The sequence below is a fragment of the Chiloscyllium plagiosum genome, chromosome 26, assembly GCF_004010195.1.
Source record: "Chiloscyllium plagiosum isolate BGI_BamShark_2017 chromosome 26, ASM401019v2, whole genome shotgun sequence".
NCBI classification, from domain to species: Eukaryota; Metazoa; Chordata; class Chondrichthyes; order Orectolobiformes; family Hemiscylliidae; genus Chiloscyllium; species Chiloscyllium plagiosum.
The window spans coordinates 45,482,248-45,501,234 of NC_057735.1; the positions used below are offsets into that span (position 1 = coordinate 45,482,248).

The 18,987-nt window shown below is 38.9% G+C and overlaps 1 protein-coding gene across 1 annotated transcript in view; it reads right to left on the reverse strand.

Moving 5' to 3' along the window:
- csde1 (cold shock domain containing E1, RNA-binding) overlaps positions 1-18,987 on the reverse strand; it is a 106,683-nt gene that overhangs the window by 53,021 nt on the left and 34,675 nt on the right. The window contains exons 6-12 of the mRNA XM_043716248.1: positions 14,072-14,169; positions 10,166-10,247; positions 8,868-8,996; positions 7,321-7,446; positions 5,627-5,839; positions 5,237-5,377; positions 3,952-4,116 (exon numbers count right to left, since the gene is read on the reverse strand). Coding sequence (XP_043572183.1) covers positions 3,952-4,116; positions 5,237-5,377; positions 5,627-5,839; positions 7,321-7,446; positions 8,868-8,996; positions 10,166-10,247; positions 14,072-14,169 — 954 coding nt within the window. The remainder of the gene's footprint in view (positions 1-3,951; positions 4,117-5,236; positions 5,378-5,626; positions 5,840-7,320; positions 7,447-8,867; positions 8,997-10,165; positions 10,248-14,071; positions 14,170-18,987) is intronic.

An 18,987-nucleotide genomic window follows, 5' to 3' on the forward strand; every position in this document is an offset into this window, starting at 1 on the left:
AAAGATAATAATCAAAGTAACTCAAACATCAATAAGCCACAATCAGAACAGTACAATGCAGGAACAGGCCATTTAGCCCAACATGTTGTGCTGACCACAATGCCATTTTAAACCAGTCCCATTTGCCTACACATGACCCATATTCCTCGATTCAGTCTGTTCAGATGTCTAAATGCCTCAAACGTTGTGTTGTACCTGCTTCAACCACCTCCCCTAACAGCATGTTCAAGGTACCTACCAACCTGTCTAAAAACCCTGCTCTGTAAGTCTCCCTTAAACATCCTTCTATTCCCCACCCCCCCACCTTAAAATTTATGTCTCCTAGTATTTCCTGGCAAGACTCAAATATCATGTCCATTTTCTGGCAACATGGGTTCAAATAGCAGATGGTGAAATGTATTGGTCATAGAAATCTTGACTTTCCTATCGGAAAGATGTTGTGAAACTTGAAAGGGTCCAGAAAAGATTTACAAGGATGTTGCCAGGGTTGGAGGATCTGAGCTATAGGAGAGACTGAACAGCCTGGGGCTGTTTTCCCTGGAGCATTAGAGGCTGAGGGGTGACCTTATAGAGGTTTACAAAATCATGACAGGCATGGATAGGATAAATAGGCAAAATCTTTTCCCTGGGGTCGGGGAGTCCAGAACTAGAGGGCATTGGTCAAGGGTGAGAGGGGAAAGATATAAAAGAGACCCAAGGAGCAACTTTTTCATGCAGAGTGATATGTGTATGGAATGAGCTGCCAGAGGAAGTGGTGGAGGCTGGTACAATTGCAACATTTAAGAGGCATTTGGATGGGTATTTGAATAGGAAGGGTTCGGAGGGATATGGGTCAGGTGCTGGCAGATGGGACTAGATTGAGTTGGGATATTGAATTGGCATGCGTTGGACCGAAGGGTCTGTTTCCATGCTGTACATCTCTATGACTCTATAGAGCGCTAGCCAAGTGACCCATAACCACTGTCAATTGTCATTTAAAAAATACTCTTGACTAATGCCCTTTAGGGAAGGCAATCTGCCATCCTTACCTATTGTGGCCTGCACATGACTCCAGATGCTCCATGTAGACATTTATGGACAATTACAGGACTTTGGTACTAGGTGTTTGCCAATAATGCCCACATGCCATGAACAAACAACATGTCACTTCCTTCTATTTCTAACTTCAGCCTTACATTTCTTTAAGACTTAAAAGAATGACGACATTTTCAACGGAAGCAAATAAATTCAATAGTTGCATATCACAAGCATATATTCTAAAAATCACACCACTGAGTAACAGACAGGATAGAATTCTATACATCAAAAGACTGTTTCAAATGTCATTTCAGGAGAAGTCAGGAGTTTTACCTACTGAAGGCAAAAACTGTGGTAATCCCAAGGTGTTATATGCTTTTAATCCATCTTAAAAGTAGCAATGAATATAGAAGAGGCCATATATTTCCTAGCTGAAAGGTATACAAGGATGCAGCAAGAACAAATTAGCATGGCGCTTGTGGAGACATGTTAAATTTATTTTTTGAAGGTAGACTCCACTCAGTATTTCTGCATGACAATGCCTTGGCAGGGTTGGGGGGATCAAGACCTTAAATTCACAGCATTACCTGGCAGTATGACAAGCTGCATATGTGATGCTCAAGTTTGCTTCACTGCAACTGCACAGACTGGATAGGGTTAGGGTTAAAATTGGCCATTTTATATAGTAGCGTGTCTCTGTAGTAGAAAATGGCACGAAAAGTAGACAGATCAGATAGGGAACAAGAGAGCCCATGGAAGCCAGTTAAAGTGGAAGATTGCTACTTTTCGTCTGGGAGCAGAAGTGGTGAATGCAGGGAGGAATAGTGCTTCTGTTAACTAACTCCATGTAGCTGAAGTGCTCTTCACAGAGAAGCTGTGAAGGCAATGAAAACCTGCAATAGCTACAATTGTCAAAAACTAGATACTCGTATGCAATCTTTTAAAGTCCAGTGATATGCACTCTCAAGAACTTAAGTGGGAGGTGAGAATTTGCTGAGTGGGCCTAGGCTTGTGTTTAGACATGGAGATATAGCGCCAGTTGAGTAAAGTACTGTCTTAGGAGGAAAAGATCAAGGCTGGTTGGTGAGCAGTCATTGGGACATTCGAAGTTTGAGTCCTGCTGCCCAAAATACTTCCTGGCCAAAGATGCATTTCACAAGATACAGGTGAGACATAGCATTTATTATCTTTTTTTGCCACTAATCAAATGATTTAATCTCCCATTTTAGAGGGCAGATTAGAGAGTCAACCAAATTCTGCAGGTACAGCAGGTAGTGAAGGAGGCTAATAGCATGCTGGCTTTCATAACAAGAGGGATTGATATAGAAGCAAAGAGGTTCTTCTGCAGCTGTACAGGGCCCTGGTGAGACCACACCTGGAGTACTGTCCGCAGTTCTGGGCTCCAAATTTGAGGAAAGACATTCTGGCTATTGAGGGAGTGCAGCGTAGGTTCACGAAGTCAATTCCTGGAATGGTGGGATTACCTTACACTGAAAGACTGGAGTGATTGGGCTTGTATACCCTTGAGTTTAGAAGACTGCGAGGGGATCTGATTGAGACATATACGATTATGAAAGGATTAGACACTGGAGGCAGGAAACATGTTTCCGCTGATGAGTGAGTGCCGAACCAGAGGACACAGCTTAAAAATACGGGGTAGACCATTTAGGACAGAGATGAGGAGAAACTTCTTCACCCAGAGAGTGGTGGCTGTGTGGAATGCTCTGCCCCAGAGGGCAGTGGAGGCCCAGTCTCTGGATTCATTTAAGAAAGAGTTGGATAGAGCTCTCAAGGATAATGGAATCAAGGGTTATGGAGATAAGGCAGGAACAGGATACTGATTAAGGATGATCAGCCATGATCATATTGAATGGTGGTGCAGGCTCAAAGGGCAGAATGGCCTACTCCTGCACCTATTGTCTATTTGAAGTCATATATAGATCAGACTAGTATAAAGACAAATATCTACCCAGAAAGGACCTTCAATGAATCAGGTGGGTTCTTACAGTCAACAGTAACCTTGCACTATTTATTGACTTCAAATTCACTAGACACTATGGTGAAATTTGAATGCTCATTCTCATCCCCAACTGTAGCTTATTTTGAAGCCAAAGAATAGCTTGAAGTATAAGGATTGCATTAGAAACCCATTATCATACCTCCCACTTTGAAAATAGGCTGCTAAAGTCTTTTCAATAGCCAAGAATTAGAAACCTGATTGAAGTTGAGAACTGTGGCTCTAAATAAGTATATTAGTATTATGGCATTCAGATTAACTGTGGGGTCTAAGTCAACTTAAAGTTGGTCTTTCAGAGAATCAAACAAATACAAATCAGTCCATCATAATTAATCCCAGATTGTTTTTATTTCTTTAGTAATATCATGCTATGCTCCTCATACTCTAGGATCTGCTCAACTGAAGTTTATTTTATAAACACTTTAACCACCCTTTTCAGATGGAAGATTCCAGATCCTAGCAACTCATTTGTCTTTTCTGCTCTCATCTTTAGACAAGAACTTTAAACTTCGAATCTCTGGCTACTGAGCTACTTTGCCAGGGGCATAGCTTTCATCTGCACAAAACACCTCATTAATCTCGAGAACCTCAGTTCTTGCCTCTTACCCATCCTTTGATACGATATTAGAAATGGAGTGTTACTGCACGTAACTATTGGCATTTCTAAAGCAAGCACAATATTCCTGTATCTATCAATTCAGACGCAGAAGTCCAATCTCCTCAAAAATCAAAACAAATTATTGTACTGACTTATAATGGGGCATGGGTGAAATGAACTCCACAACCAATTCCTTGAGGTAGTTCTTGAAGGCAGTCAAAGTCAAAAAGGATTTGGAAAGAGTCTATTAAGTTTATATTAAATAGTATTTTAGGCATTCTCAGGCTTGGATGATTTATGTTGCTTTAATTTTAATTACCTTTTCTTTACTCTTGGCTGGGCTAGTAGATTTAGATATTGAACCAGTAGCTTCTTTCTCCACCATCCCAAAGTAACGTTGCTCAGATTGTGTGTGAAAGGACACTGTTCCTTTTGGAAGTTTTTTAATACGAATTGCATGGTTCCTCTGGGCTGAAAGTACATCCTTTTGAAGGAGAATAAAAAAATTTTAATAACAGATTAATAAAGCTAATACACCACAAACTCTACCAAGGAAAGTCTTGCTGACTCATTCCTCTATATTTAGTATTGTTTTCATGCAATGTTATGACAATCTAGAAGATATTTGAATTTTGCGAAAGCAATTTGATGAGCAGTCATCCTGCTAGGTTTGGAAAATTGGTCCTCAAAAGTTCACCTGTATTTAACATATGATTAATAAAAAATTGTGGGAGCTGCACTCAATCCAAAATGCACTAGCGTTGTGTGCCATAACCTTAGGCCATGAAAATGGCTAACATTAATCACAAAGCTGTAATTTTATGTAGTTGAATGAAATTCTCCATCTTCAGCACACCCTGTCCTCAAAAGAAGTCTCTTTACCACTTCACTACTCAATTAGGGATCAGAGTTTAACACAAATTAAAGTTGATTACATTTTTAACTAAAGCTCAATTTGCATATGCACAAACCCACTTGAGTCTGGTCACTTTAGTACAGATTTTCATGATTATGTCAAATATATGGTGCAAGAAAAATTATCCACACAATGGATAGTGTCATTGTGTGGATCAGATATTGTACACTTTGATTTTAGGTTACTTTCTTCCCCCACCAATTTCACACAAAGTCTATGCTGAATAATTTCATGAACCTGAGAGCGGATGACCCTTCATATCTAACTATAAGCATGGCTTAGTTGGCAACATTCACTGGGTTAGTTACATTGTGGATTCAAGCTTCACTGCAGGACCGAGCACCAATAATCAGGAGTAAAAGATAAGGACTTCCTATTTGAGTGAATCAAAAATATCATACAGCACTGCTCTACATATACTATGACCACTGTGCCTTCAAACAAATAAACACAAGTTGGTTAGATTAATTGCTGTTTCTGGGTCCTAGATGAATTTACTGACAAGTCAATGACTAAATTTGCAGTATTGTCCATGTGAATTTTTTTCAGGAAAAGCCAACTGTAGTCCACCTCAGGTGACAGAAATGGACTAGAGGCCCCATTTGTTTAGTAGTTTGGGCAGCTGACAATATTTAGACAATTTAATGCAAACTGAATAAATTTAATTTCTAAGAATTGAAAGACTTACAGGGACAACTGTGAACTCAACTTCATCAGAGATGTGGAGCTGGAGGCTATCCATGATCTCACTAAAGTGGAAGAACATTCGAGCATCGCGATCTACACATTTAATGAAACCAAACCCATCTCTCATGGCAGCAATCACACCCTGAAGACAAAAAAAAACTATAAATCTGCAGGAAAACAAATTTAGAAATGCAGATTTTTCACCAAATGCAGCCATTCTTTAATGAGCATTATTCTCTGAATCATATTCTTTATGCCTGTTCACATTTTCACATCACATGTGAACTGTTCCTTTTCTGACATTACTAATGACTGGAAAGTCATCAAGATCTAATCAGAACTGAGCAAGGCATCCAGTTATTCAAGAAAAGGTTTAAAACGACCAGCTTACCATTTCTCTAGTTTCTCCAGTTAACTCAAAAGAATCTGTCAGAATTTCAATATTTGTAGCACGTTCCAGTTTGTCACGTCGATCAGTGGAGATATTAAACCTTACATGGTCACCTTCTAAGAGTGTCACTTTAGATCGGGTGTCCTTATCTCCAAAGGGCAGTTCTTTGGAAATGGCAAAGTTTACCTTGATACGTCCTGGCAAGGGGTCAGTCTACAAATTTAAGCAGCAAGAATATGAATTATACAACTTTGAATTCAGAATTTCCGTAAGTCCAACTTCCATGGCAAAACAAACCTCTTTCCAATGCTCGTCTCAATAAGATAATGAAGGTTGTCCTCCATTTAAGAGTTCTATGTCAATATTTGAAGCACTGGTGTTTTAGTTTACTAGGGCTGTATAATGCATGACAAAACAAACACTGCAATATATGGATTCTTACTGCGTGATTTACCTGGTTTAGCTACATAGCTCTTTAGATTAAAGAAATAGCATAAGATCCTGACTTTGAGAGACTTGTGCACACTTCCAATCCCAGAATAGAATTAGTTATAGAGAGGTGACTCCTATTTAGTCATGACGGTACCAAGCAATAAATAACAAAAATAATTTCAGTCACATTATTTCCCAGACTGCAGTACTCAAAATCTCAATGTTTACACCAGAACAGTTTTAAGGGACCACTGAATCATTCATGGTCTACCTGAAACAAGCCAAACCAACTCACACCTGCCATGACTAACATTAATCCAGAGCAAAACTCAATAGACAAGTCAGTAAAACGGATAACAGATGATCAGACCAGTACAAAATCAAGAATAGTCATGGTTAATTTTACATTAGATTAGATTCCCTACAGTGTGAAAACAGGACATTTGGCCCAACAAGTCCACACAAACCCTCCAAAGAGTAACCCACCCAGATGCATTTCCCTGACTAATGCAGATAACACTATGGGCAATTTAGCATGGCCAATTCATCCAACCTGTATATCTTTGACCACGGGAGGAAACCGGAGCAGCCGGAGGAAACCCTTACAGACACAACGTGCAAACTCCATAGACAGACAGACACTCAAGACAGGAATCAAACCAGGTCCCTTGCACTGTGAGCCACCATGCCGCCCAAGACTGATTGCTTAATCATTGTGCAAAGTTAAAAAGCACAACACCAGGGTTATAGTCCAACAGGTTTATTATTTGGAAACACTAACTTTCGGAGCGCTGCCCCTTCATCAGGTGGTGATGAATGACCAGCACTCCAGCCCAGTCCAACACCAGCACCTCAAATCATTTATCATTGTGAATAGGTATGCACTGTGCTCAATGGCTATTGTAATACCATTGACTTCCTCAGTTTGCATTTTTGATGGAAATGCAATTCAAGCAAAATTTCTCAAAATAACTAATTTAACCTTGCTGCATCAAATTCCCACTATGGGTCTGTCGATTGCTTTAAGACATGTTTTACAATCAATTCACAGGGTCAGAGATGTACAGCATGGAAACAAACCCTTCAGTCCAACCAGTCAGATACTGTTTTTCTGGCTTGGGATACTGGCAAAATGACCAATTTGCCATTGTTCAACCTGCTTGCCAAATAGTCAAATTCTCAAGCAAAAAAAGTACTGTTGGTGACAGAACTTTACACATCTTTCTAATAATCATATACAAAGTCTGCAGTAGGCTATTTACCTGGGTTTTACTGGATACTTTTGGAATAACTTTGGTGACAGTTCCATCAAATTGCTCAATGCTAACATCTTCAAATATAACAGTTCCTTGGGGTAACAGTTTCACTTCAGTAGCAACTTCTTTTCCCTAGAAAGAGAGCAATTATGCATAAGTTACTAGATAATATTTTTTCATGTTTTCATTAAATCAGCTATTTTAGAAATTTCCTAGCCAAAACAAAAATATAGTACCAGATTTTCTAATGAGTGATAATCTCCTGCAGATTGTCACTGCAGCCCTATTTTTATTTAAACCTTAGGGGGGAGTGCCAGATATTTGAAAGGGGATCCTGCTCAGGTCTCCCTCATAAATGCAGAGGCCTAATTAAATTCAGACAAGTATTTTGATAGCATAGAAATGGGTGATGCTCTCAGCAAAGGATCAGTCTCTTGTGTTAAGTGGTCACATTCATGTAGTTTGGTGATGCGAGGGGCAAGTGTGGGGTCAGGTAATAGTTACTTGGAAGTTCAACAATAGACTAAAGTTTAACTTTTGAGTAACTGTTTTACTTTATTTAAATCACAAACATTTGAGTTTCCAATTTAAATGGATATTGAGGATTCCAGGCCTTCCAGAGGAACATTGTTTCCCAGGCAATTCCTTCAGTGTCTGATTGGAATTTCAGAATCTCCATGCACAACTCCAACCTACTTGGACATAGTGAGCATATATCCAGTGGGAAAACACACCCTATTATTCTTGCACACTGTGGTCAAACATACATGACAATATTGCCAGATTTAAAAGAAAACGATTCGGGGGGGGAAAAAGTCAGTCTTGTAAACTCATTTCCCCAACAGCTCAAAATAGAAATCAGACAAAATCTTATTGCATTTGTGTAGAATGAAGTGCCAATAACAAAATTCATTTATATTTAGCAGCTCCCAAAGAAAACCCAGCAAAATTGACATGATGAAATGTGAAACATATCAAAACCAGATGTTCACATTTTACCACCCCAATTTAAAGTTGTTCCTTAACAGCGCAAGACTAAAAGCAAATTTTCAAGTAATTGTGGACTGCACAATAACAATTCTAGGCAGGTTCGCATTCAAAGGTAAAATTAAATTGTCTGCAATTGCACACGCAACTAAGTTCAACTGTTTAAACTATTTCATACCATTGCAATCTCTCTAGCTCTAGACAGGAAAGAACGCTAACCCCTCAAATAATCTATTCAGCTGTAAACGAAGATTTACAGGACCTAGTGAGTACAAGGACCAAATATACTGTTCAGTCTTATACTTCTATAGTCTCAACTACATACTAAAAATTAGAAGGTGCACCAGGCAGCAACAACCCAGTTCAGATCAGTTAAATAACTATCCTGAAAGATCATTCATTAAAATCCTGAACACTGTCAAGCTCAGCTATATGGATGCAATTAAATATTATTACGGAAAACATTACTAAACATAATGATGTTGCTTAGCTTCTTGCCTTCCTCACATTTACAGCTTCCTAAGACTAATTACATATGTTCCACTGGACATAATTGTATTGCTTACATTTCTTTCTTTAATAGTAAATTCCACATCATCGCCCGGCTGCAAGGTCTCCAGATTTCCCTTGAATTCACTATAGTGGAAGAAGATCTCTTTTACAAGGTCACCTCGTTCGATGAATCCAAATGCTTCCTTTAAAGATCAATGAACAGTTAACATAAATATTTGCTATACAAAATAAATTACCTGCACAGACAAAAAATGTAAGGCCCAAGTAGAACACTAAATATTATACTGTGATATTCCCAATAGACCCAGATTTGAAATAAACTTTAAAACAATGCTTAACAAAACATGCAATTGCCCTTTTTATAATAACTGCACACCAATGACAACCAAAATTTCCAAATTAGGTCACAGCTATCTCAAGATTAAAAAAGAAAAAAAAATCTCACGGGAGTTTTCATTGATCACAGAATCCCTACAGCGTAGCAACAAGCTATTTGTCCGAACAAGTCCAAACCGACTCTCCGAAGAGCAACACACTCACCCGTACTACTCTACATGACTAAAGCACCTAACTTACACATCTCTGAACACTATGGGCAATTTAGCATGGCCAATTCACCTAATTTGCCCATCTTTGGAATGTGGGAGAAAACCCACGCAGACACAAGAATGTGTAAACTCCACAGACAGTCGCCTGAGGTGGAATTGAACCCGGGTCCCTGGCAATGAGGCAGCAGTACTAACCACGGAGCCACCGTGCTGCCAAAAAAGGAATTGTGTGTACAATTTGATGATGTGCCAATTCTAGTGGTTTCTTTCACACAGATGATCACATTTCTTCTTTCAGAGTCCAGAACACTGATGTTAGGGTTGACACAAAATTCATAATTCCGATGTAGCCCCAGTCAAGATCAGGAACCTGCATTATTGATACCTGTAGTAAAGCTATGCTATTAACTCAACTGGAACATTTACAACTCTACCTTGATTTGGCAAGTGAGGAGTTTCTCAAAACAACAAGGTGGAGAAAATGCTAACTCCTAAGACGATCTGACAAAGGGGCACTGGACTTCAAGCATTAAAATGTTTTTCTCTCAAGAGATGCCAGACTTGTTTCTCCAGCATGCTTTCAGATTTCCAGTTGTATGTTAAGAGGTCAAGTTTTTGCAAATTTCAAAAGTTTAACTTAATTTGAAATATCAACCAACTCAAATCCCTCCACCATTACACATCTAATTTTAAACCAAATATGGTCAAACCCACACCTTTATTCCAATAAAGATTTATTTTCTTTCAAAATATCAACTATTAGTACCTCAAGATAATGGATCATCTAAAAAGTGGACACATACCTTCATGGCACAAACTACACCTTGACACCGACCCTGTTTCTTCTTCACCAGTACAATGTTGTGAGCATTTACAGCACCAGTACTAAGAAATAAAAGCATCTACAATTAGTCGTATAGAGCACTCGAGCAGACATACAGTAAGCTGACTAACAGTCCATAAGCATGTGTAATAGGCAAAGTAAAACAGTATAAACAATTTCTGACCACCCTGCAGACACTGAACAACAAACACTTTCTGCACTCATGACTGAAGGAACAGGAGAAGGACCAAGTCGACAGGTAAACTTTGATTCCAAAGACACATACGACATGCTCCAATTTATTAGTAATTTATGGTTAATGAAAGAAACAGTTTACAACACATTTAAAAGGTAATCTAGAATGAACTGCATTTTGCTGGATGTTGATTTTTTTTTAAAATAAGTGTGTGGTAGTTTGTCAGATAAAGTAGTCACAACATTAAGCACAAACTTCTGATTTGGTTTACTACTGCCTTCGCTATATAGTAAACTGAATAAAAATATTGTAATATTATAATACTAGGAATGGTCATTTTGGATTAGCATTACAATAGCTTATGAGCTTATAATAAGCAAACCAACCAACTTCAAAATAAAATTAAATTGGTCTGCATTTTAGTTACCAGTAACCACAGGTGTTGCTAACTGACATGTAACATTCAAATTTAGGTGAAAAGCCATTCTGCCTGGGGACCATTTGGTCAGAATTATCTCCTTTTTAGAAAGGATGTTGAAGTTTAAAAAAATCAGTTTGACACTGTCCTTAAAGGTGAAAGAGTTCACGCGATCAGTTCTGACATTTACTGGGCAACAAACCTGGGTGGTTTGATAGCTTGAGATTGAAATATTTTACCGAATCAAAATGCAAACATTTCTACTTACAAAGTATCAATTTAACTCCAAAGAAAGAAAGTAGGTGGTAAGAAGGGCAAATTAACATTCCTAACCTGGATACAAAGTGGAAGTAATTCACATCACCATGGAGATAGGTGGGTTTGTAAGATATCCTTCAAAACTCAGGTTGCGCAGCACTAAAAAGGCACAACCTGAGGATATCTGTGGTCCATCATTCGGGTCTCTTTCCTATCAGAAGGAAGTGGTGAAGCTTGAAAAGGTTCAGAAAATATTTATGACAAAGTTGCCAGGGTTGGAGGATTTGAGCTATCGGGAGAGGCTAGGGCTCCCTGGAGTGTTGGAGACAGAGGGGTGACCTTATATAAAAGGTTTATAAAATCATGAGGGACATGGATAGGATAAATAAACAAAGTCTTTTCCCTGGGGTGAGGGGAGTCCAGAACTAGATGGCATAGATTTCAGGTGATTAGATTAGATTCTCTACAGTGTGCAAACCAGCCTTTCAGCCAAAAAAGTCCACACCAACCATAAGAGCAACCCCCCCCAGGGAGAATGTGTCTGTGTGGAGTTTGCATACAGTCACCAGAGGCTAGAATTGAACCTGGGACCCTGGTGCTGTGAGGGAGCAGTGCTAACCACTGAGCCACTGAGAGGAGAATGATATAAAAGAGGCCTAAGGGGCAACTTTTCACAGTGGATGGTACGTGCATGGAATGAGCTGCCAGAGGAAGAGGAGGAGGCTGGTACAATTGCAACATTTAAGAGGCATCTGGATGGGTATATGAATAGGAAGGGTTTGGAGAGATATGGGCCGGGTGCTGGCAGGTGGGACTAGATTGGGTTGGGATATCTGGTCAGCATGGATGGGTTGGTCCGAAGGGTCTGTTTCTGTGCTGTACATCTTTATGACTCTATAAAGAAACGCAATAGAGTGTATGCATTCAGATAAGACAGACCAAGGAGTGTTAAAAATAAAGCTGGAAGGAAATGGCTTATTTGTGCTTGACGAGCAATCTCCAAAGGGAAAACCTCAATTTGGAGAAAACAGGTTATCCGGTTGGGAGAGAAGAACAGAAGTAAAACTACGTGAGCCAATAATCACTTGAATCACCCATTCAAGAGGAACTGAAATGTCTACTTTAAAAAAGTGTAAAGTGTACTCATGAAATGGATTCTGAAGTTTAAAATTATAAAAAGGTACCTGTAATAAAAGTGGTTAGTCAACTAATTTCAGTTTGGTGTTACAGTAACAGTTTTCAAATGTAACACTTGTGGTATTGGTTTAAAGTTCAGTTTAATTTAAACATTTCCAGTCTCCACAGACACCAAACTGGAGGCTCATGTACAATTTTCTGAAACCATGTGCCATGAGGAGTGCAGCAAGTTTAGCTTAAATGAATAAGATTGCACTAACTTTTAGTGTACTCACTGAAATGTTAATTTGCCCATAATTAAAGCATTGCTTGAAAGGACTGATCTTGGGTCAATGGATGAATTAAAAAAAACAGTATTCCTTTATGTATCAAGTCCCACCCAGAAACCACAAAATGTTTCTTAAAAAGGCGACAGTTTGGAATGATAGTTCCACATCATCCCAGGATCTAGTGGTGACAGCAAACCCTTGTTTGAATATCCACACAAACTAGAGGTGTCGAGTCACAACCAAACAGAGAATTACCTTGACAGGAATAATAACCTTGAAAAGACAAATGCTTCTCATAGTTAAGACTGCAGAGAAATATTCAAGGGTACCAATATAACACTTCTGCCATAAGGCAGGTGAAGGCATTGCTGAAATTTGAAAGCTAGCTAGTAGCTTTTGCAGGGGTATATAGAGCTCCTACAGAAAATACTGTACCCAACGAAGATTGCAAATAAATTGATTCCAATTATGTTGACAGCAGGTGAGAGTTGTTTTGAAGGATGAAGTAATTATATTTTAGGCTGACAAAATGAAGCAAAGAAAATAAGTTATTCCTCAAAAGGTTGAGATTGTCTCAAAGCTTAATGTTTGTACACACATTTCATGCAGGGTATTGATGAAAATTCTTCACCTGCTTGATGGCAAGGTGAACTTTAACTATGTTTTAGTCAATGGTCACATTTGTTCAATTACTTGATATGATACATGAAGCAACAACCCCCAGATCTGGATATCAATTTCTGTCTCTGATTCTTACATCTCATTACAATGAACGTGCACATATACTTCTAGTAGATCTCAGCTGTCAGTTTTGAGTGTCAACAGCAACAGCACTGCAGACTCCTTGGTTGAAATCAATCAGATTAACACAACCACAAACTAGGTAACTGAACTGGAGATGTTTCCAGTTCAGGCTCAGCTAAGCATTGCTAATTCCCAATTCACTGAATGTTCGGCTTTTCTGGACCTCAGGGTTATCACTTCCTTGGACCAAGACAACAACTTTAGATAAAGAATTGTTAACTCGTGATTAATCAACGCAGTGATTTTAGATCTTTAAATTACAACTCCAGCACCTGCTGTAATTATTTTGCTATTTAAAAGATGCACGAAGGTAAAATCAATTTAATATTTTTCCACAGTACTCAAAAATGTTTAATCACTTGGAAATTGAGCTTCCAATCAAAAGAAATGTTTTTAAATAAAACTGGGCATTGCTGTAGTACAGAAGGAATGCCTCAACGTAGCAAACACAAATTAGTCGTTTCGAAGCAGCAAGTTGTCCCTTTTGTACAAGGGGCAACTGTATGTAATCACAAATTAAATCACCTCACTGATAAACAAGATTAGCAGAATCAAAGACATTTGGTACAGAATTTAAATGTGGATTTTGGCAAGGTAAACCTTGCTGGCATGCTAATGCTAAAATTTAAAGTTTAATTTCTTGGTTCCTCTAACAAAAGAGCTTCAGCTTATTTGTTAGCATGCTAATACAAACATCTGTTCTGATTAGTTTCATCAGGCCTTTGAACTGTTTTACAGTGAAGCAAAATAGTACAATCACAAAACATGGGCACACCAGGATTTAACAAAGGTGGCAATACATACTGTTTGTTTGTTTCCATGGAGAAAGAAACTTTATCTCCTGTTTCAAGTTGGACATTTCCATCAACATCTTCAGGGGTGTATGTCAGATAAAATACTTCCTAAACCACCAAACAAAAATATTAGCTTTTAAATGTAGTTTACATTCTGTAATACTTTATTGCACTTAGCTGCAAAATCTTCCATTTAAATCTGGTGACCAGTAATATACCACCAACTTCCTGCTAAAATGTTTAACCAAGGAGGAACACATATGCCAAGTTTCTAAGAGATAATGTATATGCCACTATTGCCAAATACAACTGATGCAGTTGAAGACACTGATGTATACTTATTCAGATGACCCTAAATCATTCTTGAATTTGTTAACCTTATGATTTAACAGACCGATAGTTGTACATATACTGGTCAACAAATTCACAATAGGCAGGCATAGAAACTTCTCTAGCATATGTTTTTTACCCTTAAAATTGCATGTTACAACATTAAAATATTAATTACTATTGCACAAGTCCTGTTGCAGAGATTTATTGTGATTCAATTCATCCCCAGGTTTCCAACTTTAAAAACAATCTGTGAAATGATGCAACATCCCTCTAACTAGCCAGGAGACATATACTGTACATGACTCAAAAATTAAACTTTTCAAAGTGTCACTAAAAGTTTTTGCATTGGTTCAGATTTGGAACACTGCAGTGGGAACAGTATAACATTTAGCATTTTACCATCTTAAAGTTAGATTTAAGTAAAATTTGATTTAAAAAGTTTGTACATGGCTGAGGGTGGCAACTATATCGTCAATCTTCACATCTGCAATCACATTAGCAGCAGAGACCAATATCTATTAGTTGTCTGAAATAAGACAGAAAAAATCAGAATCACTTCCCAAAACTAGGTTGCAAAATAGTGCCACTGTTGCTCAACTGAACAAGTGATTCGAAACTGGGATCCAATCAAAGATTGCCCATGAAGTTCAGTCAATCAACTGATTAATAGGTATTAGGAACCTTCAAAAACATTTAAATAGACAGTAATGATCACTTCTCTCAAAGTAAACCAGGAGAATCTCAATTATTTCCCTCATCCACATCAAAAAAGTACTACACAGCATCTGAACTAGCAGTGCATCTGTCACTACTAAAACAGCTGTCTTTAACAAATGGATAATCTCACCATCCACAACACACATCATGAAATTCTATTTAACACACAGCCTTCATGAAGATTGCAAAGCAAAATTGTGCAGAGCAATTCAGATAAGAAGTCACCCAAATGTTTGTTTTGGGGCAGATAGTCTCATTCCTAAAGCTTGAATGAAGCAAAAAACTTAACTCCCAGAAGGTTTACTTGAGTACATACAACAGTTCAAGTTTTATTTTTAAACTAATAGGGACAAAAGTTTAGGCAGAACTCTAATCCAAACAGACTTATCGCCATCAGTCACTACATTAAACAGAGACAGCCAAATACCAGATGTCCAAATCTTTTGCTTCTGCGGACTGCTACTTGCTAGTGTGCATAGTAAGGTGCTTAAATAGGTTGGAAGATAAATGTGTTGGGATAGTTGCTCCATAGTTAACTAAGGCAATAGTTTTCCTTACTATCAACTATCCAAATTGATCTTCCAACATGCTAGAGTTCAAATAAAAAATTAACTGCGCAGAAACAAACATTAACCAGAGCCATTATATTGGAAGTAAAGTTAGAAAATTCCACAAAGTCAATCTCCCATATATACTTGAGTTTAGTGCTGAACATGCCCATTAAATGTTTTACAAACTTTAGAAGATAACTAGTTCCCTTAAAGTAGGTTTTAAAAGCAAACCAATACTGATGGGACAAATGTGACTTCAGGGTTAAGGGCAAAATAGTACCTCAGAGGAATATCACCTTTTTGCTAAATTAAGGGAAAAGACTGGCACTAGTCTGCTAAAGCAAAGCAATAAAGACAAAAAAAGACAAATGATACCGATGACTCTGTCAGCAGAGTGCAATTCCCCATAAAAACAGAGGCAAATTAATAAAATTGAGGAAAGATGCATCTGAACACTCAATTGAATGGTGAAGTTCCATTAAGTTTACATCATGTCTGGGAAAATCTCACCCACCCATCTGGGTAAAGAAAAAGCATAAGAAACCGAGAGTGATGCTGTCTGCAGGGATTCTTCTCTCTCAGCTTGCCCAAAAAAACTAGTGTTCTTTAGACAGATGGGTGAAACTCAAGCAGCTGCCACAAATACTGCAGTGTTCAGATCGGAAGGTATTCCCCTAGAATACAGCAGTCCTTTCCAAATCAGGGAACTCAAAACTATAAATCCTCAAATAAAACAAACCTTTAAGCAACAGTTTAAAGATGTCCAGTTCAACCATGGTTCAATAAAAGCAAGCTATTTTGTATTCACATCCCCCCCAGGAAAGCTTCATGTGACTAAGGCAGCACTAAAGACTGGGCTAGCAGGACTTTCCGTCCACTCAAAGTAAAGGTTCAAGAAATTTCATAAAAACTAACAAGACCACATTCTGTTCAAAATTACAAAATAAAGTTGGGTTATTTATGTGGATACACATCATTAAACCTGGGAAAAGAACCCTTTGTGTGGGATTGGCCTTCATAGTGAAGGGATTAAAATACAGAAGCAGAGATGATTTGCTGCACCATACAGGGCAATGTGAAGACCAAACCTGCAGTATTGCATGGGGTTTTTGTTTCCTTACACAAGGATGATGTTTGGGCTACTGAAGGAATGCAAAGCAAGTTTACAGATGGATTCCTGGGATGGTGGATCTGATATATTCAGGGGTTAGAAAAATGGGGAGGAATTTCATAGAAACCTACAAAATTCTGACAGGGAAGGAAAGATGTTCTCAACAACCAAAAGTGCTGAACCTGGGGTTAGTATCTCAAGAGAAGCCTTTTTGGACAGATGGAGGAATTTCTTTATCCAGAGTGGTGAGCATGTGGAATTTTCGGTCACAGGAATCTGTACAGGTCATCAACACATTGAAGACTCTCAAGAAAGATGCAGATATAGATGTAGAGTCAGAATCATAGGGACATATAGCACAGAAAGAACTATTGGCCCAACTTGTCCAAAAGGTTCCTTTTAAATCTCCCCCTCCTCCCCCACCTCAATCTATGCCCTCCAGTTCGCTTCTGCACCCCAGGAAAAAGACTTACCCATTTACCCTATCCATGCCCCTCAATGTTTTAAACCTCTATAAGGTCACCCCTCAGCCTCCAATGCTCCAGGGAAAACAGCCCCAGCCTATTCAACTTCTCCCTATAGCTCAAACCCCTCCAACCCTGGCAACATCCTTGCAAACCTCTTCTGAAACCTTTCAAGTTTCACAACATCCTTCCGATAGGAAGGAGACCAGGATTGCACACAATATGTCAAAAGTGGCCGAACCAATGTCCTGTACAGCCACAACATGACCTCCCGACTCCTATACTCAATGCTCTGACCAATAAAGGAAAGCATACCAAACGTCGTCTTCACTATCTTATCTACCTGCGATTTCACTTTCAAGGAACATAAACCTGCACTCCAAGGTCTCTTCAGCAACACTCCCCAGGACCTTACCATTAAGTGTATCAAGTCCTGCCCTGATTGCCCTTACAACATATAGCACCTCACATTTATCTAAATTAAACTCCATCTTCCACTCGGCCCATTTGATCAAGATGCCATTGTAATTTGAGGAAACATTTGCTGCCCACCTGCAATTTTGGTGTCACCTGCAAATTTACCAACTATTTCTCCGATGTTCACGTTGGAATCATTTATATAAATGACGGAAAGCAGAGGGACCTGCACTAATCCACATGGCACACCACTGGTCCCAGGTCTCCAGTCAAAAACAACCACTTTCGAGCCAGTTCTGTATCCAAATGGCTAGTTCTCCCTGTATTCCATGTGCTCTAACCTTGTTAACCAGTCTACCATGAGGAACCTTGTCAAACGCCTTACTGAAGTCCATATAAAATCACGTCCAACACTCTGCTCCCAATCCCCTTCATTACTTCTTCAAAATAAAACTCAAATTCATGAGACTTGATTTCCCATGCACAAAGCCATGTTGACTGTCCTTCATCAGTCCTTACCTATCCAAATACATGTAAACCCTGGCCCTCAGGATTCCATCCAACAACTTGCCCACCACCAACACCAGTCTCACCTTGTCTATAGTGCCCTGGCCCCTTTTCTTAAATAGTGGCACCATTTTAGCCAATCTCCAGTCTTCCTGCACCTCAACCACGATGACCGTTGATCCAAATATCTCAAAGGGGCCGAGCAATCACTTCCCTAGCTTCCCACGGTTTGACGGAGTATCAGATCAGGTCCTGGAGATTTATCCACCTTTATCCCTTTTAAGACATCCAACACCACCACCTCTAAAAATGGACACTGGACAAGGATGGAAGATATAGAATGTGGGGAAATAGGTAGTAACATCTTGACCATAGTAAACACTGATGCCAAATACTCATTCAGTATCTCCCACATCTCCTGCGGTTCCACACATAGGCTGCCGTGCTGATCTTTGATGGGTCCTATTCTCTCCCCAATTACTTGGTCCTTAAGTGGATTTATAAAATCCCTTTATTATAAATTAGAATATATAAAATTCTCCTTAACACCATTTGCCAAAGCTATCATGTCCCCTTTTTGCTCCGAATTCCCTCAAAGGCAGTAGGAGTATACTTAAGGATTCACTGGGTCTCTGCTGTCTATACCTGACTTATGTTTGCTCTTTTTCATAACTAAAACCTCAACTTCTCTAACCATCCAGCATTCCCCACACCTAACAACCTCACCTTTCATCTGAACAGGAGCATATCGTCTCTAGATTCTAGTTCTCATTTTTGAAGGCTGCCCATTTTCCAGCCATCCCTTTATCTGCCAACATCCCCCCCC